This window comes from Phalacrocorax carbo, chromosome 1, assembly GCF_963921805.1.
Source record: "Phalacrocorax carbo chromosome 1, bPhaCar2.1, whole genome shotgun sequence".
Taxonomy (NCBI): Eukaryota; Metazoa; Chordata; class Aves; order Suliformes; family Phalacrocoracidae; genus Phalacrocorax; species Phalacrocorax carbo.
This window is the reverse complement of record NC_087513.1, coordinates 132,050,473-132,077,037: the sequence shown is the minus strand read 5'-3', so window position 1 is coordinate 132,077,037 and position 26,565 is coordinate 132,050,473. Positions and strand designations below refer to the sequence as shown.

Here is a 26,565-nt window from a genome sequence, read left to right as displayed (position 1 = left end):
ACTGTCCTACCTGTGTGGTTTTGCCCTTTTCCAGTTTTCTCATGACAGCTACCTCAACAGGATGCACACAGCTAAAATATCATTGTCTTCCACCATTGCATACAATTATAAGTATTTACAGAAGCATTACATACTGGCACATACTATGTTAAAGTAATCTAACGCAGACAGACACTCTTAGCAATCAAATTAATTTTTTTTTCTTTACAGTCCATTCTTGAATAATCACAGAAGTGTTCCAATGCTGTTGAACTCTTTTTCACAAAGGAAATTTTAACTTCAAATACATTTTAAAAAGAGCCTGAGAAGAGAACTCTCATGGAACATTTCATACATACTAACATCTAATAATAAACACAAATGCATGTTTTGTTGGTTACAGGATTTCTGTTCCTTAACAAAGTAACAAACCTTTCCAGTGACAGAAACACTTTAGGATATGCTACCGAACACTGTTACTATTTGGGTACTTTGGGGGGTGGGGGAGGAGGAGAGAAGTAGCAGGTGGCACTGAAAATGCAATGGAACCCTGTTAGAATCCAAACTGACTTTTAACTGGGATTTAAGCTAGCTTTTTTTTTTTTATCATATATTATTGCCTACAAGTCAACTATTTAGCTTCTTAAAATGCCTTGACAAGAGGGGATTCAACAGAGAACAAAGAGAGCAACAAAGACTTCATGAAGTGAGATCAAAGTAGTCAAAATGGCTTTTCCAAGAAAAAACATGTCAGGAACTTCCCAGCTTCCTTCTTATTCAAGAATTTGAAGATACTCCATGATATCAAATTAACTCTCTCTATACAACACATAATTAAGTCAGGAAGCTCCCTGTTGAAGTATACTCCTCCTCAAAGCTGAAAATTCAGCAAGATAAAAAAATAAATCAAGAACGTTTCCTGTTATAGTTAAAAATAAGCTTTTGGGAATTAGAAGAAAGCTTGTCTCAACTAACTGTGGACATGCCCTTCCCCTCCTCCCTTCAAGATGCAAGTACATTCATGGAAACAAAAACATTAGAACTACTTAATGCAAAGATACAACAATCTAGTCTTCACAAATTTCCTAAACCATAGGTTTAAAAAAAAAAAAAGGGGGGGGGGGTGGTAAGTACAAATAGATACTTGTTCTGATCTTCCCCTCTTTAGCTATCCTCTTTTTGTCAGCTGGGTACAAGGCTAGATGGGCAGTTCTTACAATCAAGGCTAGATAGAGATTTGCACTCAAGTCTAAGCTCAACCCCCAATTATTGAATATTAACACAAGAAGAACTCCCCTTCACCGGCCTGCTGTAAAACATGCTCATACCTTGCACTGGTAAGTTCATATTGGTTAATCATGGGATACCAAAAGTAGGTCAATACCAAGTCCATGGTATTGGACTTGGTATTTCCATTTCCATGTTTAATTTTAACCCAAATAACTAATATCATCCATTAAACAAGAAAGCAAGAAGTGGCATTAATATCACATTTTGATAGTTTACTGTAAGGACATTTTAATATGACCTGTTTTCACATTAGGCAACACCCTAGCATCAGATATGATCTACCAATCAGGCTTTCAGTTTTCAATTATCCATCTTTTACCAGTGCTGATACATACAGCGCCTCAAGCAACAGTGAAAAACCAAAATGAAACTTTACTACCAAATATGAAAATGTGCAAGTATTTATCCAATACATTAAATTTTTAAAGTCTTGGGTTATAACTTAAGATGCTGCAATGGTTTTCCTGTCAAATACTCTTTTTTAAAAGTTATTTTTGCCATATTTTCTGAGCCTTGGCACTGTAATGCTTGTCATTTGAAACCTGGCTCTCTGATGTACTCTGTCAATATCTACCCATAAAAAAGAGCAAACAAACCTGAGAGGAGCATTGAAGGTTACAGGTTTTGTTTCAGACTTCCAAGAGTTTGCTTTTAAGAGTATACGCAGAACTCCCCTCACCAAAAGTGGTAAGACATGTCATCTATTGTGTTTTCATGTGTGTTTCACACCTGTACTGTTCTGGCAATACAATGTGCTACAGCTACATCTCTTCTGCAGCATAAAATAGCTTCCTACAAGAACTGAAGAGGTCTGCTTGGACTGTGAAACCAACTGAACCTATATTTACCCAAGATTCTGTAAGATTGAGCAAAACTACAAAAAGTTATTTCTTATTCAACACTCTTATCTTAGCTCTTGTTTAAGTTCTCTGTTTTCTCACGTATTGCTGTGCCCCTTCATTTTAGGATATTTCCAATTTTAAAAGGTGTGTTTGACCCAGCATCAATGTTCTGGTGACCCATCAGACCACTTCTTAAATCCAACGGACTGTTCTCTGAACACTGCCATTTAGTCATGGTCCTTACGCTTTTCAAGGTGACCAGGAGTGTTCATACCTGAACCATACTATTCTGATACAAGACACTGAATGGCAAATTCCAAACATTTACCCTATTGCAGAAAGCAGCTACAAATGACCTTTACCTTCATTAATTTTTGTTTTTCTAAGGCTGCTTTCAACTCTACTCATATTACACTTCCAAAGTAGTAGTGAATACAGTCATGCAGCTCTGAATGTATTACAGAAAATCTACTCAACACAGAAGTGACACATGGCTGAAATTAGAGCAGGCTGCTTGGATGCCACTCAACTCCCACAACAAATACTAAAGTAGTGCTAGCACCTTACATGTATGGAGATCGGGCTTGAGCTATTGCCCATCAGGGTAACCTCTTCTCCAGTCACACCCAGTCCTGAAGGACTTCAAGAAAGCCATTCTGAATGCCATGCATTCCCAACACGTCTACCTGTCATGGGGAGTGTCACACTACTGGAGCTAGCTTATGCAGCTGAATTATTTGTACTGCCTCAGATAGGAGTTTGCTGTGTTAGATATCCACTCTGCCCAGGGAAAAAGATTACCCTCTTTCTGTGTTGCTTTACATATTGAGCATTAGACATACTAGATAAACAGGAGCAGTAGACATACTAGATAAACAGGAAAACAGACAAGGGGAGCAGAGTAAGAATCAAAAGGCAAGAACAGAAACACAAAACCAGAAGAGGAGATGCAGATAAAAAGTACCAATTAATGTATTGCGGACACATTTGCAAAATGCCTGTAAGCCCTCAGAGTCAGTTGGTGAGCATTGATTAATTCTATTTTTACTGACAAATGTGGATGGAAAACTAAAGTATCTTATCTTCCCACTCATCAGCCATGCAGAAACTGGTTTGCAGACTTCACGAAGAGTCATTCTTTCTTCAGGATGCCTTGCATTCGTAATACCCATGCTTCCATAGCTACTGTTGTTCTGAACGGATAACTCCTCACTGCGGTACAGGGCTTTCTAAAAATGGCATGTTTGCAGTTTGCTATTAGATGTCAAAATGCAATCTTCCTGAATCTTCAGCGCATCTAACAGTAACTCAGGGTCTATTTCAAACTAACTCCCTTTTTATTTGCATTTACTATATTACTTAATGAGCATTTACTATTTAGTTTTGGGGGCTTCAATCTTAGTCTTAAGTAATTTTTTTTTACCATTAAAAACCTGTGTGCTTTTACACTAAAAAGACACACCATTCTATCAGCAAGGCAGTTACGTTTCAGTGACGGCCAGAACTTTGACTAAATAAAAGCTACTTTTGAGGCACCTCAAAAGTTTCAGTCTTTGTAATTAATACCCTATGGACAGGGTTCCAAATGTATAAAGACTGACAGTTAAATTAGTCTCCTCCTTATTTTGCACCCACCAAAAAAAAGTTTTAGAGTTTTACTGCACACATTAATAAAGTTTTTCTGGTCTCACCAGCTCCCCAAGTTAAACAAGCACAAACACTTGGAAATAAGACTACATTTATTTAGAAGGAATTTTCCAAAAGAGACAAATTTATTTCTACTGAACCTAATACAACTATCTTACTCATTGCAGTTTTAAAGTACACCACAGAAAGACAGTCTAAAAAAGAATGTGCCCAAACTAGCTTTGATAAATGCAATATCAATACATAGAATAGAATAGCTTATCTAACATTCCATCCTCAGGAACATTATTTCAGACATTTCTAATTATTTCTGTGATTTGTTCCTCACTTTTATTTCTTCTTAAAATCAGAGCTTCCCAGAACTTTAATCATATTTCCATAAAGCCCCTTAATCAATTTATTTCAGTAAGTAATTTTAAACTTAAAATTTAGTTCAAAAGTTTAAGTTTGACCTGTTCCTGCTATTCAATAAAAGATCTAAAGTTGACCACCTTATTTCTGGACTAGCTGAAAAAATGGTTTGATTTCACCCAACATACTGATCTGAACTAGCTTTCTGGAACAGCATATCCTTGGCCAACCCATTGCTAGGTTATAAAAGACAGTAGCAAAGTTGTTATGGACTACTGCAAAGGCATGCAAAAGCAAAAGAATTACCAGCACTTGGCCACAGAAGCACACTTGTATTAATCTATGCTTCAACAAATATCTGAGGAAGTACAGCACCAGAACTGTGAAAGTATGAGAAGTTTTATTGTTGAGCAAACTCTGAAGATAAAGCCTCACTTGAAATTTAAAAGGGCAAGACAAAAGATCATTGAATATACATTAGCATAGACAATGCAGCAAAAGATGAACGATGAATTCAAGAACAAATGCAGAAGCTACTAATTGTACATTGAGGCTTACCAGGTGAGGTTTCCCAATAAATTTCCTGAAAGGTGGCTTAATGAACCTCATTGGCTTTTGGAAGCCATCAAGAGGCGAATTTTGCAATTTTGAAAGACTGCAGATTTGCTGGTTCCTGATACATGTGTGAGAGAGAAAGAAAACAATTAAAATCTAAAGCCATACCGTATCAAAACCCTGAATTTTAAATTCCTTTAGTCTAGCATCTCTATTACCTAGCAGTGCAAAGTGACAGTTTTTAAGAAACTTTTTTCTAGGACATTTGGCAAATTACTAGTCCTCTGACTAAACTCAAGCCCAAGTTGCACAGTATTACACAGTAAGCTGTATTCTCTTATGCAATGACAAAGTAACAGAGATACTCTGCCTTCTTGAAATCCTCGCGACGCAAATCCGGCCTCCATGGCTGGTCATTGCTGCCCTCCACTGGCTGAAATGCTTTCTGCATTTCAGTAGTTCTATACTGTACTATCTTTAAAGTTGTACCGGACTTTCCATTTCATTAAATCCCCAATCCAACAGAAGCTCAGATAAATAGCTAGATGACCTAGTTTCATTCTCAGAAAGCAAGGTGTACTGGCTTTGCAGTTCCCCCCCCCTTTTTTTAACTGAGCACACTGCTAATACAGATGCATCCATAAACCTCTAAATAAAACATACACCGTGAAAAGTAACCACCATTCATAGTTCACAAAACAAACAGTTTTCATAGCTGCAAAATAAATTACTAAGGCAAAAATATAGGCACACTGGACTAGCTCATAGGCACTGCCACTATCTCATTTGGGAACTATTAAAATCCCCCAGTCTCAGGAAAATTCTACCCATCTTTCATACTATTGCTGCCCTCAGCCCACATGACATTGTCCATGTTACTCTGACAATGTAACCCCTCCTCACATCGAACTCCAGCACAGCCGCACATACTAGAGAAGTTTACGCTTCCTGCTTTGAGCAGCGCACACAAAAGGTAAGCAAGATAGTAACTGTGGAAGTGGCAAAAAAGCCTTCCCAGATAATCAGGCCGGATGTACACTAGAGACATAGCCCCAGGAACATAAAAGGCTATATGCAACAGTCCAATATTTCCCCTCAACACCACTTGGTAACTTTTTTTTTTAAAGAATCTCAAACACAAGAAATATTTCTCCGGCAGCTTCACAAGTTAGTTTTCCCCAATATGCGTGCATTGCCTTTATTTGCCATTGTAGACCACATTTAAAATGAACAAACAGTAGCATATTAAGAGCTATCTGCAAATCATGACTACAGTGTAGATACATTTCATTATACTTAGAAAAAATGTTGATTAAAACATTGCCAAATGCAAATAAGTCGAGCCATCCCTCTAATCAACCAACCTCACAACATGAAAAGTGGAACAGGATGACCGAGGTGAGCAAGCACCTCTGGTGCAAAAACCGAACAAGTTTAACAAACCTGTTGGAGGAATTCATAGCAGTAAAAAGCTATTCCAAAAGTCTAGCTTTTCGTCATAAATTTCTCCAAGAATCAGAAAAATTTGAATTCTTCACTGATATTCCATCACATTACAAAACAACCAAGGCAACACAACAATTTATTCACCCTAGAATGCTTTTATGAAACTACCAAATACCAAGAGAATGTTGTTAAATGGCACGTTGAGGAGTTTAAAAATAGTTAAGCATCTTCAAATTAATTTCTTCCTTTCTTCCCATTCAGTGCTACAGTTTGAGCTTGCTTTTTGTTTTATTTCCCACTGCAGCCTAACCTCTTCCAAGGTAACACTTCATTGCAGAGTAGTTTGCAACGTATGTCAGTTGAATTTCAGTGCGAGTCAAACTCACAAGGACAAACTATAGAGAAGAACCCCAGGAAATGTGAATATAACTGTGGAAGAGTCAAAAAACGAACACATGAACTACAGGCCTGGGCCAACAAGATTGTTATTTGCTAATTACCTTGGAGTTACACCATCTACATGAAACACTCTCTCATCTTCCTTCTTCAATCTCTCTTTTCTCCTCCTTTCTATATCATGCCGTAGATCATTTGGATCTTCTAACACTCTCATAATGTTCTAGTTAAGAGGAAGGGTTAAAGTCAAGTTAGCTAGCAATAACTGAACGCTGACGTGATTCTGTCCTTCAAGGCTTGCATCTGGTAGATAACCTTGTTAATGTAGTTCAGCTAAGTGCACATAGGACAGATGCACATCAACTCAAGGATCCAAAGTCCAAAATAACAACAAAAAGTAGCCCCAAACAATTACCCTTTCTTGCACCATCTGCCTTTTTACAAGTTTCCAGACAACAGCGAACAGAGTACTGGAATTCTGCATGGAGTTGCCAAGGCAAAACTATTCACCTGAATTCCAGTAAATCTTAAGTTTTACTATTCTTAATTTGAATCTGCACACACCTGTACTATAGAAAAAAAAAAAGGTAACTAAATCACAGTAAGTGTAGCTTGAAGGGGGAAGACAGAAAAAAAAAATCTTATGTCCCTGGATGAAAGCATGAGATAAAATAGCATTCTGAGGAATTATGTGGATGTCAGGCCATTCTAACTTAAGCATAGAAGAAACACTAAGGCTTTTTCTAATCTCAGAGGGAAAGGAAGAGCCACATGTCAGTCACCTACTTACACTATTTAAAAACAGATAGCGGTTCAAGCAGCAGGAATAACCACACTCCCGCTACTCTGGAGAACACACCTGCATTTTACTCATCAGCCAACACAGTGTACTTGCACCACTGTGGTATCTGTAAATATGTTCAAGTGTGCATTTCTTTCAAAATCTTCAGAATTACTGACGGTCTTCAAAGCTTGTAAAACGATGTGCCAATAGCAAGAGGGAAAACATTGTTTACAACTGTATCATTTTAATCCACTGCTTGCCAAAAAAGTGAAGTAATCAAGATACCTGGGGAGATTCAGATGGCACAGTTCGTTTGTTCTGAAGTTCTGCTAGAGACATATCAATCCTCCTGGAACACAGAAACGTTACTTAAAAACAAGTGCTATCACTATAAATAACAAAAGCATTATTGACCAACTACAGAATTCTTTACAGACTATGGACAGGTAGTTTAGTCAGTGAAAAAACACTTTACATTGTGTAAAGTCTACTGAAGGCAAAAAGCACATCAATTACCTGTGAATTTCTGGATCCAAGTGTGTTTTAACTTCATTCATATTCGCAATTGGTTTATCCTGAATTTTTGAGAACCGTTCATGTAAGGTTATGTCAGAAGATGTAAAATAATTTGCTGTGAAGGGATATTAAATACAGGAATGTTTACTTGTAGTATTTGAAATGCACAGTGGGAAACTATCTTTTAAAATATTAACTCTCAAGGACACCAAGACAACTTCTGAGATTAAATTTCAAACTACTTCCACTTGCAGTCTAACATTCACAAATGAAATACTGGGCCAGCCCAAGTTAGACATCTTTCTTATTAAATAAGATTAAGCTCTATAGAAAGTTAACTATTTGTCAGCTCTATCATGGTACTACTCAAATGACTAGAATCTATACATAAACAGTGAACACGACACAGCAGTCTGAACAATAATCTGAAAAATTAAAGGAACTATATATAACTAAAGTTGTGACTACAGCAAAGCTCCTTTTTTCTTCTGATTTCCTAAACAAGCAGGTTAGTCTTAAGTACTAGCATAAAATCTTTTCGACCTTAAAATGCCACAATAATGCCTCTGTTACAGACTGAGACCTTCTTACAACCATTCTCCACCCAACTAGCTTAAAACCTCAACCTACGTTTTCCTTAAACAATACACACTGAAGCCAAAGGCCAATACCTGAGATTTAACAAGGACAGCAAATCTAATTCATTAGATTTGTTTTTAATAATTATAACTACATAAACACATACATATACCCCAAATATTACAGCCACCTTTAACTTGATGGATAATTGTGATTATTTCCTGAGTAAATTCTCTTGATGGGTCGTTTTCAACATTTTGTGTTACAGATTCCATGTGCTCAAACACCGGATGAAAGTTTTCGGTTTTCCTGCCAACAGCAACCAGATCATGGGACATCTGTCTGTCCGTAGTATGACTAGAAGCAGTCCTAGAATAAAAAGTTGCAGATACTGACTTTAAAAGAGTTCACTATATCTGAAAACTTCAAACAGACGAGTAGGACAAAACAAGAAATTCAGTAGTTCATTTAGGAATACACGTGATGAAACCAAAATCTCCTTTTGTTCCTTCTTTTAATTTAAAAAAAAAACTCGTAAGGCCATAAGGAAGAAAAGCTATAATAAAATGCAAAGAGATACAACTACACTCTCAGGAATCCTTGTTTCAGTGAAGTATGTAATATAAAATTTGTGAATTTTAAACTTAATTCATCTAGATTACCAAATAAAGGCAAATTAAGATCCTGATATACTACTTTAGTTTAATTCTGGGAGGCAAATATGTACATGTCTTTGTTTATAAGGAGCTACCAGACAATTTTCAAGAACAGTTCAGAGATGTAAAAATCTCACGGCATCTTTAGGAACTGAATCATCACTTGAGCCAAGTGAAACAGCTTTCCGCTGGCAGTGTGTGAACTCAAGAATGTACTTAGCATCTTTTTGTCAAATTTTACTCATTCTAAGTGAGTTTACGCCCCAAATGGTTGCGCTGCTGCTTAAGAATTATTTTGACAAGAAACCTAACACTTTAAAAATCTTGCTGTTCTTGTTGCAAGCAAAATGCTTATCATTTGGAAAGCTAAATCAAGGACTCAAACAGCCCACGCAAAAGCTTTTAGGATAAAGACTCTGTTTACTGTGCATTCTGCAAAGTGATTATGTGCCTGCCCATCCTGGATTTGAAGCATACAAGACTAGAATTTCATACAAAATTTCTATTAGAAATAGCCTCTAGCAGGTGTCAGAGGGCATCTATTTGCCCTCAGTAAAGTGGGGGTAAATGTTTGGACTTCCTCTTGCATGCAATCTCAACTGTAGATGATTTTAATTATCTACCTGCTCCCCAGGTTTATAAAGCATGTATTCTTCTCAGCTGAGTCATTTCAAGTCAGGTGTTTGCTAAATGCTTAAAGCAGGCAGCATGAATATTCCCAGTCATCAGCTTCTGCAAAATTACCATTCTCATCGTTAAAAAAATAAAATATTTAGGACTTCTGCATGCAGAGGCAAACCTTCCACACATTAAATTAACTGTAGTCAACGCAATAGTTTCTTCAGTCTCCAAATAATGAATATTACGCATGACTTTCAGAAACAGCAGCAAGAGGCTACTAGATGTGGGAATCGTCCTGTGGGCTTGCAACAAAACCCAACAATAGTTATTTTCCTTACGTTACCATTCAGGAAGTTAAATCCTTATCCTAGCCAGGGGCAGGGGGGAGGCATTACCCCACTTCCCTTTCCTCAGTCTTTAATATTAGACCCTTATGTGCAGGCATTAACTCGCCTTTGTAACTCTCCACTGTATCGTGTGTTTCGGAAATGTTGGAAAGGGAAAAAAAATTGGTATGTTTTATTTGGGACCAGAGGCAAAATACCTTTAAAAAGAAGGCTAATCATTTTGGAAGGAAAGGTAATCCCTTCCAAAAGGGATTACTGACATTATATGACACTCATCAAGGCAACAACTCAGGGAAGCCTACAAAAATCTACACAACCCAAGCTGCTTACTCTCTACCATGTATCCATCATCTAAATTTTCATAATATTACCACTTTTTTTCCCATTCAGCCAGCACTGGAAATACTAAAGACAACCACAAGTATCACACAAAAGATAGACAGAAGCAGACTCTTCTGCTTTTCAGTTCTGATGCCTCAACAGTTTGCCACTTCATTTGTTGCAACAATAAATAACACAACCCAGGGACCTCTAATTTTTTTGAAAGCTTTATTGAACTTGAGACCTCAAACATCTCAATGGGTGCCTGAGATTTATGTAATTTAAAGGTTATCTGGTTTTGAGAAGAAATGAGGGATGATTCAGTCAAAACAAACAAAAAAAAGAGCCATCATATTCCAGAAGAAAGCACTGGACTAGGCTTTTCTAGTTTTGTTTCTTGGTTTTGAAATAAAAGTAACATATTTACTTATCATAAGCAACTTTTAACTACAGGTTTGTATCAGGCATATCTCTTCTTTCGACTTCCTACTACATCTCCATGAAATAAATTTGTGGGGTTTTTTGGTTTGTTTTTTAATAAAAGTAGGTTTAAGTTTCCAGTCTGGGCAAGTTAACATTTTAAACTAAATAAAACTAAAAACGTACAACCTTAGCTTGTCCTCATTACCTCTTAAAGACACCATGCTTTCCTCCAGTAGCCATCAACTGCAAAGAGCCAGGAAGAAATAAGAGGTGAGGGAAAACCAATACCTGTACTTGGTCACCATTTTCTTCATATCCACTTTGATTGTGAGACGTTCCCTCCTACAGTTGACATCTGACATATTCATATCTGAAACAGTATGACTTGAATCATGCTGGCTATCGGAGGAATCTACTTTTTTCCTGAATTCCCCTTCTTTCCTTACTCTTTCCTTTGGTTTGTTTTTAAAAGATCTCAGATCAACATCCGTTTTGGAAGAGTTAACACAAGCATTGCAGCCCTTCTTTGAACTATATTTAACAGGTACTTCGACGTGCCCTTCTTCAGTCCATCTCGCTCTTCCACTGCTAAAATAATCTAACTCCTTGCTATTCCGGGCACCCTTAGAAGAACCGTATTTCTGGTCTTCCTGCTTCACATACTTCTGAGCTCTATTGTCTGAAAAAGGCTTTTCTTCATCCAGATGCCTGCGCCGTTTGTGACTGTACTCATAGGCTATCTTTGTGACAGAACCCTCCGAGTAGTCCCTCTCAGCCGATCGGTGGGACTGGGCACCCAGATTTCTTTGCTCCTCCTTTTCTTGGTAGGGTGGAAGAGAACGTTCTTGCTTCCACTTGGAATTTCTTGCTACTTCTCCACCGTCATACCTCTCCATTTCTTTAGCCCTTTTAGACGTGTGCCCATATTCTCTGTAATCGTGATCTTCAGGATACCTGTGTTGACATAAAGCAATTTACACTTGCACTAGAGAAGAAAGCGAGAACTTATATGTGCAGAATGTTGGACAGCAGAATGCGTGGCAAGTTAACCCATAATCCCTCACGCCAAGGTACAGATGTGCAGGGGCTCTTAAGAGGGAAATAATATCCTTTCATACTCTAGCCATCAATACGATTTACTTAAAAGACAAATACTTCACTACTACCAGTCGCCCATAATTAAACTACAAAGTGGCCAACGTGTTTCAAGGTGGTTATCTTCAACTATAATGAAAACAGACTTTCACTTGAGGCTTTACACCACAATACCCAGGGTTTAATTATTTTATTCCTATACCTCTTCTGTAAAGAGCTCCTTGCCGTAAATTCATCAGAAACTCTTCTGGGTGACTGACCATACTTCTCTTCATGTAACCTCTGGTGCCTCAAGTCATCTTCATACCATTTTCTTTCAAGTTTGCATGAAGTCCCTAATGGTCTATGAAAAGGTTTCATTCCTTTTTCATTTCCAGTGACTTTGTAGTGCTCAAACATGTATCTGTCTTCCATTTTGTGTTGGTAAAACGGACGATCATGCTCCTTATATGGTATTTCAGAGTATTTTGGTGGTAACTGGCATCTCCTGTTGCTTTCAGTTCTTTCAGATGAATGCGTTCTGTAGGGCTTATGACTGTAAGTATCTTCCATGGGAATTCTCTCCAGGTTTGGTGAAGGTGATCTACGTTCATATATTCTCTGGTGGTTGTTTCCATGAGGTGCAAACCTGGAATTGCTTTGTCCATATTTTTCATCTTCTATTCTCCAAGGCATAGGCTTCTTTGGGTCCTTACGAAAGCTTTTATATTCACAGTCATAATTAACATGAGCATGCCTTTGCCTATGGTGCTCTGGAATCCTAAATGCTGGAGATAAGGACCTAAGGCAAAAATAAAATCCACTTTGAGTACTCCCACAAAATTCAATCAACCTCTTAGTGAGAGCATCTATTCCCTAAGAAAGTGTAGTTCAGTACACAATTTTCATCAACTGGTAAAAAAATTAAAAGCAAGATATTCAAAGTGTCATTTGCCTGGCTAGAGTACCAAGCTTACTTTTACTCCGTTTAAAGTTTTCGTAGTAAAAATATCCACTTGAAATAGTAGTAAGTCAATCATTTTTCTCTTTGCATTTTTCACTAAAAATAATTTCATTTATATGAAGTTTCCACTACACTGAAAACAACTGTTATACACATTTTCACACTTCTCAAGCATTCCCTCTCTTTTTCAGTGCCAAGAGAAAAAAGGGGAAGGAAAAAAAAACTTGTAAAGAAATGCAAGAAAAAAAAAACATACACACCAACCTACACACAAAACCTCTTCAGGTTTTCTTTCCATTCCAAAACTGATTGAAAACATTATAAAATATCTTATTAAATAATGTCACTCAGGTAGGAAAAGAAAGCTGCAGGAAAAAAACCTAAGTTTGAGAAAGATGCTTTGGTCTTTTTGTGTAATTGTGTATACATGTATAAACACATATATATATATGCATTTCTACACTAATTGCAGCTTTTGCTGTTAAAGATTCAATTGTATCACTCAGCTTTGCATTTTCACCTACAGTTACAAAAATGAAAGCAACCTGTTAAGAGTTTTTTAGCCAAGATCTCCTTAAATAAAGAAAAACACAGCACAAGCCACTAGCAAGAACCAGAACGTAATCCCAGACAAAACAGTTCTGCTTGTATTCAAGTGTTCACTGAGCACCCTCGATGTATTTTTTAATGTTTTTATTAAAGAGTGTAAGTTGAAAAAAATTCAAGGAAGTCACTTCCTTTGTACACATATTGCAAATGTACAATCTGGCATAGCTATTTGCTCCATTTCTGCAATGAGTTAAAACTCAGAACCACAGATCTTCATAAAACTATAATGGCTAGCTTCCAACAGCACCCATACTGCTGCTGCTGCCCCATGTCGTTCCGGTTAAGGCTTGCATTTTAATCAGAGCTGGGTGTTCCTCTCTGCCCTTCACTCAAAGGACTTATCCACAACTATCAATCTAGTATGGAAGTAGATAGGATTTCTCTTTTTAAAAAAAGAAACAACTCACATTTTTATGTGTTATCTAACAACCTCCCTTGGTCTTGGTCATCACAACTTAATTAAGTCTGTTGTCCTGGTTTCAGCTGGGATAGAGTTAAATTTCTTCGTAGTAGCTAGTATGGGGCTGTGTTTTGGATTTTTGCTGGAAACAGCAGTGATAATGTGGAGATGTTTTAGTTGTTGCTAAGTAGCACTTACACTGGTCAAGGACTTCTTCAGCTCCCCGTGCTCTGCTGGGTGCACAAGTAGCTGGGAGGGGGCACAGCTGAGACAGCTGACCCAAACTGACCAAAGGGATATTCCATACCATATGACATCATGCTCAGTATACAAAGCTGGTGGGAAGAAGGAAGGGGGGCACATTTGGAGTGACAGCGTTTGTCTTCCCAAGTAACCGTTACGTGTGATGGAGCCCTGCCTTCCTGGAGATGGCTGGGCACCTGCCTGCCCAGGGGAATTAGCAAATGAATTCCTTGTTTTGCTTTGCTTCCACACACAGCTTTTGCTTTACCTATTAAACTGTCTTTTACCTCAAACCACGAGTTACCTCACTTTTACTCTTCTGATTCTCTCCCCCGTCCCACCAGGGGGGAGTGAGCGAGCGGCTGCGTGGTGCTTGGTTGCTGACTGGGGCTAAACCGCAACAGTCCATTTTGGCACCCAATGTGGGGCACGAAAGGTTTGAGATAACGGCAGATTTGATTGAAATGTGCTAGATGGAATTTATAGCAGTTATTGCTGTTTCGCTATTAACTGGCAGGCTTCTGTGCTTGCTATGGGGCTTGCCTGACTTACTGTATGCCTTAAAGTCTAGTGCTCATTAGTGGTACTTTTTGCTTTCACTGCTTATCACCTTACCCTGCTGGGCCTGGGAACATTCTGATAACAGCCATGGCGATGCGCCTGGGCTGGCCGATGGCCAGGGCCCAGCTGCTGTTTCTGTGTTGCTGTACTGGACAGGCTGGAACTCGAGTCAAAGGGACTGTGAGCTGTGGATGAGTCCATGTGGGAGCAGGACACCCCAAAGCACCTGTGTCTGTGTAAAAGCCCATGGCAGAGCAGGTATCTCTCAAAACATCTGTGGCCTTGGTTATGTCTGTGCCACAGCAGGTATACCTCTGAGGCAATTGTGGCCCAAGGATATATCCATCTTGGAGAAGGTACACCTCAAAGTGTCTGTGGCTGTAGATAAGTCTGTGCTGCAGCAGGTATACCTTGAAGCATCAGTGGCTGTGCATGAGGTCATGCCAGAGCACCTCAAAGTACGGGGCCATGGATAAGCCCACAACAGAGCTGGCTTACTTCTGGAGGGACTGAAGCCATGGGGAAAAGCCATGTTGGAGCAGGCTTGCTTCTGGAGGGACTGCAGCTGTGGGCAAGGCCATGCTGGAGCAGGTATAGCTCTGAAAGCATTGAGGCCCATGCAGAAGGCCACGCTGGAACAGGCGCACCTCAAAGCAACTGTGGCTCTGGATAAGTCTATGCTTCAGCAGGTGTGCCCCTGGAGAGACTGTGGCTCACAGATAAGGCTCCGCTTGGAGCAAGTACAACCCTAAAGGACTACAGTCTGTGGATAAGTCCAAACCAGAGCAGGGGCAAGGGGAGGAGTTCATTACAATGTTAAACCTGATGGTCTGATCCAAATGGACCAGGGGTGGAGACTGTAATGGAAATACCTTTAAATTGTTCTAACCCAGGATTTGTTACATATTATGGAAATTACTATAGCAGAAACCCCTTGTTGCTAGCCAGGCTGGGAGCAAGGGGAGGAGTTCTTTGCAATGTTAAGACCTATAACCCGGCTCAAAGGGGCCGGGGTGGAGACTGTAATGGATATACCTTTAAATTGTTGTAACCTGTGCTTTGAGTTGCATGTTATAGGAATTACTACAGCAGTAACCACCTGAACCAATGGAGGACAAGCCTTTCAAGAAGCAGTGCAATTGCAGCAGTGACCAGACCTGAGCTGGCTTTGGTGCCCAGTAACTCCACGTAACACACCACCTCTCCTGTCCTGAGTGACCACAAGAACAGATGGATAACAAACCTGTGGACTAAATGACATCCATGTATTTTATCAAAGGATGGGAAGGAGGGGGTGGAGGTTAATGAGGTTGTATTGGATAGTGTGGAACCTGAGCATGATGTAAATGGTATGGAATAAGGGGTGGATACTGTCCTGGTTTCAGCTGGGATAGAGTTAAATTTCTTCGTAGTAGCTAGTATGGGGCTGTGTTTTGGATTTTTGCTGGAAACAGCAGTGATAATGTGGAGATGTTTTAGTTGTTGCTAAGTAGCACTTACACTGGTCAAGGACTTCTTCAGCTCCCCGTGCTCTGCTGGGTGCACAAGCAGCTGGGAGGGGACACAGCTGAGACAGCTGACCCAAACTGACCAAAGGGATATTCCATACCATATGACATCATGCTCAGTATATAAAGCTGGGGGAAGAAGGAGGAAGGGGGGCATGTTCGGAGTGATGGTGGTTGTCTTCCCAGGTAACCGTTACGTGTGATGGAGCCCTGCCTTCCTGGAGATGGCTGAGCACCTGCCTGCCCAGGGGAATTAGCAAATGAATTCCTTGTTTTGCTTTGCTTCCACACACAGCTTTTGCTTTACCTATTAAACTGTCTTTTACCTCAAACCACGAGTTACCTCACTTTTACTCTTCTGATTCTCTCCCCCGTCCCACCAGGGGGGAGTGAGCGAGTGGCTCTGTGGTGCTTGGTTGCTGACTGGGGCTAAACCACAACATCTGTTTAGAAAAGTAACCCAAAACCAGCAAAAAAATAGGTTCATACTACACACTAATAGTTCTTGAAAGCCTCCTAGTTTTAACATCTTAAATCAGCATTACAAGTCCTAAAAATTAGGCAGGTGACTAACAGCATGAAGTAACCTGGCCATTATGCTTGTGACACGCATCAATGGCACACGCTACCAGGCTAGCTGCAAAAAAGAAGGGCACCGACTCCCTTGTTTTCAGTTGGCGTTATGCTGTGAGGCATATCTAACTGCTGAAGATCAATTTGCAGATCAGCCCCAAAGACTCAGAAAGCCTGAAGTTATTTTTAAGGTCGATCTGGCCCTTCCTGTAGACCAAGAGGCAAAACAGGAGTGAGTTACAGACATTAAGTGCACCAGGTGGAGCTTGAGTAAAAATAACCTTAACGAGTTTGGTGCTTGGATTTTTGTGCTTAAGATAGTTCCAAGTCCCAAAACATGCAAGTTGAACAAGGTTGTTGGCAGACAGCAAAGCCTTAACACCTCCAGCTTGGAAAAAAAGAAAAAATCTCATAATAAAATTGCAAGTTGGGAAAAAATTGCAGAAGGTGCTCAGTTTGGAAAACAAGTTTTAATTATAAAATACACTTTACAAATTGCAATTCTGGATGTAATTGTCTTTCCTTCATACAAGCTTTAAGTCCTAATTATAAATCCTTATATAGGGCTACATTTCAGAACACAAGTTATAGCTAAATATTTACCTTGGTTTCCATCGTGGTGATCTTGATCTAGATCTTGTCATCTTCTCTCACGTGTTTAAGTTTCTTGAAGCTGTAAAAATGATACAATTTACTAGTCTGGTAACAGAATCACACTACAAATTGCAACAGGGACAGTTGTTTTTAACAAGTGTAGTACTAGATTATTCAAGGATGGGGTGAGGCATATTCTTAGGATGTTTTACTTTTACCTTGAATTCCCATTTTAAGGCAAGTAACTTTTTTCCTAATTGCTGATCTTAGAACACAGCTTATTTTCTTTATAAAGACTTGGATATTTGACCATTGCTCATTTTTTCTCTCCATTTTGCAATGCTGTCTATTCACTCTGTTTTTAAATGTTAATAATCTCACAAGCAAGTTGCAGAGACTGAAAAAAAATTCTGTAATTGTTAGTATGGATTGAATGCTATAGATGATAGAGGAGAGAGAACCAGCTTTAAAGTCAAGTCTATGAAGAAAAATTGTTTTGCATTGAGTTACATACCTTGTGAACCTCATATATCCTAAACTTCAAATTTGTAAAATACACTGATATTTTTACATGGTTACAGACCTCCTGTAAGCTTTAACTGCTCCATCAACTCTTTAACTGCTGTATCATCATACACTTCATCCAAATAAGACCATGTACAAAAGATCACTTTTGATTTTTATACTTAACTTGTTAATAACCTACTACCTAGACACATATTTAAATATACAATGGATGCACTATGACAGAAAGCACTGCTCCTGAATCCTGGAAGTAGCTGTGGGCATCCCTTCCCAAAAGCTATGGAAGTATGAGAAAAATATCAATGGAATCTACCCTTCTCGTTCTTCTTTGCAAAAAGATATGAGAAACTTGGAAAACAAGTGGTGAAAGGATATACAAACTCACCAGTAATGTGACTGGTGAATAAGAATGGAATGATTATTCATTATTTAGCAAACACAAGGATTAAAGCAGAGTAAAATTATCAGGTAACTGGTTAAAAGTTGGAATTTGGACCACATACCCATGACTACAGCTCCTAATTACCACAAGATGCTGTGAAGGCCAGAAATATAAATAGATACAAAAACAGATACATCAACAGCTCTGGAATTAATGAACAACCAGTCACTTGAAACTGGAAGAATACGCCCAGGTCAATGTCACTCTATACATGCTCTGGTATTTTCTGTAGGTATGTGCTCACAGACACTCATGGAGACAGAAAACTAGTCTGGACTGGCAAGGCATGGCATTTTTGACACTCCCAGTGCTCAAAGCATTTCTTTAAGTCTTTTACCTGACCAACTAAAATTGACAGGGGAGAAAAAACCAGAAAGCTTTAAGGCACATAAGAAGCCTGGAGAAGTAGTGTGCACTCAGGTGCCTGACCCAGTGCCTCGCCTCCCCCAAACCACTAATCGGTCAAATAAAATACAACCCCTCGCTATATCTGATTTTTTTGTATGATTAACTCATGACTACAACAGAAGTATCTTAGAGGAGAACATGCAGCATACTTCTGATGCCTACCACCCCAGGTGGACATTAGACAAGCCATCTACTACATTTCAGAGTGAGTCTGGAAACACTCACTTCCAGCTCATTAAGTTCCACCCTAAGCTAACCGGGCAATTATTTCCAAGATGCAGCAATAGCTTAGTGCTGGAGAAAACCCTCTTGAATTTCTTTTTTAAAATCTCAGAAGTCTCCTGTTTACCATGAGAGTATTTGCTCCACAACTAATCTTTCCATATGACAAAGCATGAAGTTGTAAGAAGTATTGCAAGGGATAGTGAAGGGGAGAAAAAAAAAAAGGGTACCCCAAAGACAACATATTTGTTCCCTGAACTTTCAAATATGAAGTATGAAGTTAGCATTGCCTCTTAGATCCTATATAAGGCATATATCTGAAGACTGCATAGCATGAATTAGCTTCAGGCCCTTTGCTTATTCAAAGATCATACTAGCCAAAGTTACATACAATGCTCCAATGACAGTACTCATAATAATATTGTGAACAATACACTTTCTTATTCCTCACCCAAAAAAACATAACTTAAACTGCACAGTATTTCAGAAACAAAAAACACATGCTAGCTAACACATGTCAAAGGAAGAGGTGCATGTCCCACAAGTTTCAAAGATTCACTACTACACTCTCATCTTGTCAACTTTAAAAATTGACTGTTTTATTCGCAATTCAAATCCTTTCTTTCTATCTTCCCTTCAGTTCTGAATTTTATCTTTCGTTTTCAAGCAAGTATGAAACACCAAAAAGGCCAAAGTATCATTAAACCCTACCCAACCATCATACAGAACCCAATATGCTAGGATCTCTCATCGCAGGCCGAATGAGCTAGAAACTGAACATAGATAACCAGATGTCTTATTCTTTTGAGACTGGCTAAACAATTGTACTAAAAGCGTGGGAAGGACTGTGACAGCATGTCCTAGATCTTGCCTTAGGATAAAGAAGACTAGTGTAATTTCCAGTGAAGATGCTCCTTTTGTTTAGCAGAAAGAAAGTGTTCATTTATTTCAATGCGCCTCCTAAAAAGTGACCCGTGCAATATGATTTCCACACAGCGAGATTCAAGATGCAATATGTAGCATACAACAGCAGCAGACACTCGACCCCAACCGAGACTCCCAGTTGAACACCAGAATCACAATTCAATCTATATAGAATTTATAAGCACATTGCTAAATTCAGGTTTAAATCATCTCACCTAGACCAGCAATGTGGTTCTACACCAAAAGCAAGCTTTTCATAGGATGGTCCTGAGTAGCAAGCCTGTCTATAGCAGAATCACTTGAATCAAGTGAAGGCCCTACAGTTCCTGAGCCAGCCGTCCAGGTGTGCTTCTGAAAGGCCAGGTCACATTGGAGCAGAAATGCCAGGACCTGCAATGTTCTGGGTTTTGAATTTCACCAAGTTCCCCTGCTGTACTTTGTGGGATGCTGTCAGTATGAAAACATGAAGAACTTTTTTTTTTAACTAGGAAGGAATATTATTAGGTTCATCATGCTGCTTCTGTTTGTCATGTCACAACAGTAAATGACTCGCTGGAGGAATTATCAGTATTTTCTTTTATTTTCTTTTCCTTGACTTTTGGAATTGAAAGCAGACAACTTGCCTCTCAGGAGAAACAGCCTCAAGCCTGCTGCCAGCTCTCCTTTGACTCCACCCTTGAGAGATCAGTGCTTTGACAAGTACAAAATTCTTGTAGCATCTATCTACTACAGACCTGAAAGGAGCACCTTGAAAGAAGTAACTAAAAAACAACCAGAAATTGTATGGGATTGGCCAGCCTGAACACACTATCTTTCAGAAAGGCTATCAGTTTTTAACAACTTGCTCTCCTGAACAGAACAATCTTCAATCTCCTTTATTTACCAGAGGGGAACCGGAGCTCTTCCTAATGCAAACAGCCCCACACCAGCAAGACCCAAATAAGTAAGACCTCTTCTGTCTGTGCTCTATCTGCGAGAAGTAGTTAACTCTCCTGTAAAAGCAGACCATAAATACGTGGACTGCTTTACATGCCTTTTGGGTGCCTTCCAGCATCTACAACAAAGATGATGCCACGCAGAAAATGCAAAGGGCAGGCCAATAGTAGTAGTGCTCACTATCAAGGAGGTGCTTTTCAATTGCCATTTCACCTGTAGGGAAGGGAGATGTCATTCCTCACCTCTTTGTAAAGGATTGCCCAACTGCTATTGCCACTACCTCCCAAATCTTTTAAGGGAGGAAGAGCTAAGCAAGTCTTTCATAGGTTGGGTCACACAGCAGATGGGAAGACAGACACTGACCCTCGCTGCAAAAAACTACACAGCTCACTATTCCCTTGCTCTGCCCAAAAAGATAAGGAGCAGCTGCAAGCTTTTCATCTGACTGTCGCCTTGATAGGAATCAGCCTGAGGTTGTGAGGGAGACACCAGAGCAAGTATTGCTGCAGTGTCTGTCAAGAAGGAAAAACCAGGAATTGAGAGTCTCAGCACCAAGACAGCCAAGTATTTGACAGAAATACAATCAAATTAAAAGCTCAGCTGCAATCCAGACTTAAAAAAAAAAGTAAACACCTTGAAGCCTGCAATAGAGAAAGCCATTTATCCTAGCCTTAAATGAAGGGAGTAGAACTGGCAACTTTTCTAGTAGGTAAGTTTTAATACCTGATTCAAGGGCTGTCCCATGCGGCTCCCACCCCAGCCATTGTCCAAGCAGGACACAAGCCTGGCACGTTCTTGCCCATTCAGCTGCCAAGCAAATCTTATTGCCTCCCACAGCAAATTCCCATGGAAGAACGTAGAGCAGAGAAACATCTCCCAGCAGACCGGCCTGAACATTTCTAAACTGCAACAGGGCTTCACATTTCCTAAAGCCAATGCCTCCCAGACTGACTTGGGTACCATCATCACCAGCAGAGGCTCCCAGTGGGGCGCTAGGCCATGCATACACTCATTTCTCCCTGATTTTTCTACTAAACGCCTTCAAACTCAAAATCACAGCTCCTAGTTGGCACCTTCATCCACCACCCCCAAACCTGCGGGGGCTGGAGGAAGGATGTCATGAAGCGTGTGGCACAGCCCTGCCCCACGCTCCAGCACCATTGCCCCAGCACCAGAGAGGTGCCAGGAGCTGAGGTAGTTCTGCCAGCACATGGAGGTGACTCCCAACTCGAGGCACACTGCCTCAGGGCAGGACATATGTACAGGTTTGAAAACTATGAGCTAGAACATCTGTCTAACTCAAGGACACACACCCCACAGCCAAGGTAAATGAAAATGAGCTCAGGGATTTCTAACCCATTTCATCTTTTGGACACCACAGCAGGTAACAGATCAATGCAAATGACCAAGATCCAAATTTACATCCTCAGTTTCCTCACCACTCTCCAATATTCCACGAGTTCTCTTTTTGATTACAGATCCATTCTACCAGGCTTTTGTCACTCTCAGTGCACCTTCCACATCTCCAAGGTTATGCTTTGAATCTCCAGAGTATTTTGTAGCAGGTCTGGCAGCACCCTTGGACCACTGCAGCTCCAGTTACACTGGCAGCGCAGCCTGGAGATGACAAAGCTATTCCCTTATTCCCTTTTTTTCTCCCCCCCCCACCCTTCTTCCTGTTTTCTTCTCTCACTTTTTATCCCATGCTGTGTTTACCAAACTTCCCGATCTGGCCCACAGCATCTCCCCAGGCAGCCGTGGCAGAGTGACTGGGAAGGGCGGTCAGTGATGGTGAGAGGCAGCACCACAAGCCCGCACCCCTCACGAATGTGCCACCATCCGAGCAAGGTGAGCTCCGACGCTCCAGTTGTCATGCTGAGAAATAGGGTCTCCCTGGCATGAGGAGCACCCCTCTGGCCTCGTGAAACTGCAGCCACTGCAGCTTCAGAGAACTTTTTGTACTCCTCTGCATTAACCTTTTTCTTTGGTACAAGCTGGGGAAGGCAGGCTTTACACAGGTTGTATCCCAATACTGAGGATCACTAACAGACAACCAGGCAGGCCTCAGGCCAGCAAGGCAACCATCCCATGCAGGGGCAGCACATGGGCATCACTCTCCCCTGCTTGCTACATGGGATATCTATATTTATATATATAAATAAAAAATATTATTCCCTCTTACACTCCCAGGAGGATGAAGACCTATTACAGAAAGCACAGGCCTAGCTGAAGCACACAGTATTTCTTAATAGACAACTACATAAATTTTAAGCAATCCCTTGGGGTACACAGAAAGTATTCCCCTGCCCCTACATATTTGAGCAAGAGAATAAAAATAACTGAGCAGATCTACTGAGCATGTAACTTAAGCTCAGTGTGCTCTCGTTTAAAATGAACCCATTTAATGACACTAATTAGCAGGCGATGCCTCACCTATGCAGAAAAACAGATTACAATGCCAACTTGGAAAGACTGAGCATGATAAATCTGTATCACATAATAATTCAGGTATTTCACTCTCAAACTTTTTTTTTTTACACAAAGAAAGCACAACATATTGGCTAGCCATTTCTATAACACATTCAATTAGAGGCCTTTATCACATGTCTATTATAGAGCCTTCAATGTCACAGCACCATCCCCAGCCACTTCTGCCTTTCTGTTAAATTCATTCCTGTCATAGTCCTAGCGACAAACCACAACAACTTCCTGCCTAGTGACAGCTCTCCAACATGTACAAACCATAATGGAGGCCTTTGCTTTTTCACCTTAAGTCGCAAAACCAGCGGAAAACCAGAAGAAACCCCTTATTTATTCAGGATGGGCAATGCCACACAGCAGCGCTGCCAGGAGGCCGGGAAGTCCCGGCTGCCTTCCCCAGGCACACCGGAGAAATGAGCCCTTGCTAGAAGACTCCCAGCATGTTTCCTCCCTTCCCCACAGACAGCGAGTGCCTGCTGCCACCTGAGAGGAAAAGCAAACCTAACTGCGTGCAACCACATCGATTGCCAGCTTGCTGCGACACCAACCCAGCCTATGTTACCTCCTGACAAGTGAACACCCACAAGGCAAGACTGCACCGATATCAAGCCCATCTCGTCACAGCACAGGCGGAAGGAGAGTTGGTTTGATCACTCTTACAAAAGCAGTGGCAGAAATACCAGTTATTTTGCTGAAGGCAGATGTGGAGGAGTGCACGGACACCCATTAAGACAGACAGCTGTTTATCGGGATAACAGGGTGTGCCTCTGAAGGAAGTTAATTAATTTCAGCTCACCTCATCAACACCAATATTAAAAACAAAAATCTCCAGAAAAATCCTCATAGCTTCTGATTAGTCCTTCAGAGTGGAAAGATGAAAACAAGGGAAAGACTTAGTCATCCATGTTCTCTGCCCCTCTCTGCCCAGCCCCGTGTCTCACGGCCCGCCACAACGTGGTTTCCGTCACCAGAGATCCTTCCATGCCTTTTACATATTTCTTCCCCTCCCGTCCTGGCATCCTCTTCCATGCTCTTCCTCCAGCCATCCACACCCAGCAAAACTTTCACAAAAGATTCACTTTTCCTTCAGGCCCGCAAACACACAAGGTAAGCAGGTAATTAAAATCTCCCAGCAATTTGAGTGGCCTTTGTTTTAAACCCTTGTAATTCAGGAACGTAAACCATATTTGCAAGTGACTTCGGGCATTTAAGAATTGCAACAAAAATTAGGTGTTGCTGTTCTGGATGGAGTTGAGCCAGGCAAGGAGACTGCTACCACTGATTCCTCCTGAGACGTTACTGCCCCCTTAGACGTGTATGAGTAATTGTGCATAATCAACTAAACCAACAGAAGAAGTATCAGAAAGCACAGATTTGGTCACATCAGCAGCAATTCATCGTGCTTTGGTTTGGCTCAATCCTGAAAATATATTAAGCTAAACCAAAGGCACACTAGAATGAAGACATGACTCCTATAAAAAAACATGTACTGCTTTAAATTGTTACAAACACACCAACTGGTGTAAATCCATGTGTGGCAACGTATAAATTATGAAGCTCAGGGGCTGCTAGCATTTATGCCTTGCTCACCTCTGAGGAAAACGCTGTCCTTAACGTAACACCAAGCAGGCAGCGACCTGGGCTCTGCCATGCCACTCGCCCAGCGGCTTCGCAGCAACACGGCTTTTCTGGAACCCTCAAGACACGGGTTCTGGCAGGGCTGACAGCCCCACGGCGCCTCTGGCTGCCCCTGACCCCCTGCTTTGTTGCCAGCCCTCCCAAACCTCGCTGAACGCTTCAGCTACACCCACCGTACCGCAAAACGTACGCGCTCCGGTGCGCACACGCGCGCACGCGGGGAGAGGCGGGCGAGGGGTGCCGCTGCTCCGGGCTACCCGGCCATCAGCAGATCCACGGTGGGTTCAGCAGAATCCCCGCGGCACGCGCCGCCGCCGGCCAAACCAGCACCTCCCGGCGCCGGGCGGGGAAGGAGAGCGGCGCCTCCCACCCGCCGCCCCCGGGCCGGGCCGGGCAGGGCAGGCCGGCGGGCCCTGCTCCCACGGGCGCGGAGCGGGGGACGGTGGCGCTTCCCGCAGCCCGGCTCGCCGGAGCCCCCCGGGGCCCGGCCCGGCCCAGCCCGCTCCTTCCCGGCCGCTGGGGCCGGGTATCGGGCCCGTCCGGCACCGGGCGCGCAGGCGGTGCTGGCGGGGACAATGACCGCGTCGCCGCCGCCCCCAAGCGCCCGGCTCCCGCTCCACGGGCCGGGCTCCCCCCTCACGCCCAGCCTACCCAGGCCCCACCGAGGCCGTGGGGCCGCCCGGGCCGCCGCCAGCCCCCCCACTCACCGCCAGCGGGGCCGCTTCCGGAGCCACTGCCGCTGCCTCCCGCCGCTCCTCCGGCCACAGCCGCTGCCTCCCGCCGCTCCGCCCCGAGCAGGTGCCCGGCGAGGGGGCGGGGCGGGTCCCGGCGGGGCCGCGCCGGCCGCAGCTGCTCCCCACAGGCGCGGCGAAGAGAAAGGGCGGGCGGAGGGCGGGCGCCCCGGAAGAGGAGGGGCTGGCGGGCGGGCGGGCTGGCGGGTCGCCGGCCTCTCGCCCCGGTGCCGCCTGCCCCGCAGCCGCTCTGCGGCTGCCCCGGGTCGGGCGCTGTTGGGAGGGCACAACAACCCCAGGCAACGCTACAGGCTTGGGGAGGAGTGGCTGGAGAGCTGCCCAACAGAGAAGGACCTGGGGGTGTTGGTCGACAGCCGCCTGAACAGGAGCCAACAGTGTGCCCAGGTGGCCAAGAAGGCCAGCAGCATCCTGGCTTGTATCAGGAATAGTGTGGCCAGCAGGAGCAGGGAGGTGATCGTGCCCCTGTGCTCAGCACTGGTGAGGCCGCACCTCGAATACCGTGTGCAGTTTTGAGCCCCTCACTGCCAGAAGGACATTGAGTTGCTGGAGCGTGTCCAGAGAAGGGCAGCGAAACTGGTGAAGGGTCTGGAGCACGAGTCTTATGAGGAGCGGCTGAGGGAACTGGGGTTGTTCAGTCTGGAGAAGAGGAGGCTGAGGGGAGACCTTATCGCTCTCTTCAACTACCTGAAAGGAGGCTGTAGTGAGGTGGGGGTTGGTCTCTTCTCCCAAGTAACAAGTGATAGGACAAGAGGAAATGGCCTCAAGCTGCATCAGGGGAGGTTTAGATTGGATATTAGGAAAAATTTCTTTACTGATAGAGTGGTCAGGCACTGGAACAGGCTGCCCAGAGAGGTGGTTAGAGTCACCATCCCTGGAGGTGTTTAAAAAAGGTGGAGACATGGCAATTCAGGGCATGGTTTAGGAGACATGGTGGTGTTGGGTTGATGGTTGGACTTGA

At 42.2% G+C, this 26,565-nt stretch overlaps 1 protein-coding gene across 2 annotated transcripts in view; it reads right to left on the bottom strand.

Moving 5' to 3' along the window:
• The window catches only part of BCLAF3 (BCLAF1 and THRAP3 family member 3), a 35,088-nt gene extending 9,339 nt beyond the window's left edge, over positions 1-25,749 (bottom strand). For both annotated transcript variants that reach the window (XR_010376499.1, XM_064474526.1), the window contains exons 1-9: positions 25,563-25,749; positions 17,289-17,358; positions 12,051-12,629; positions 11,042-11,707; positions 8,576-8,754; positions 7,807-7,921; positions 7,576-7,639; positions 6,611-6,729; positions 4,668-4,782 (exon numbers count right to left, since the gene is read on the bottom strand). Coding sequence is in view for 1 of the 2 variants with exons in the window: in XM_064474526.1 (XP_064330596.1) it covers positions 4,668-4,782; positions 6,611-6,729; positions 7,576-7,639; positions 7,807-7,921; positions 8,576-8,754; positions 11,042-11,707; positions 12,051-12,629; positions 17,289-17,329 (1,878 nt within the window). In the remaining variant the exon portion in view is untranslated. The remainder of the gene's footprint in view (positions 1-4,667; positions 4,783-6,610; positions 6,730-7,575; positions 7,640-7,806; positions 7,922-8,575; positions 8,755-11,041; positions 11,708-12,050; positions 12,630-17,288; positions 17,359-25,562) is intronic.
• Between the last annotated feature and the right edge of the window lie 816 nt (positions 25,750-26,565).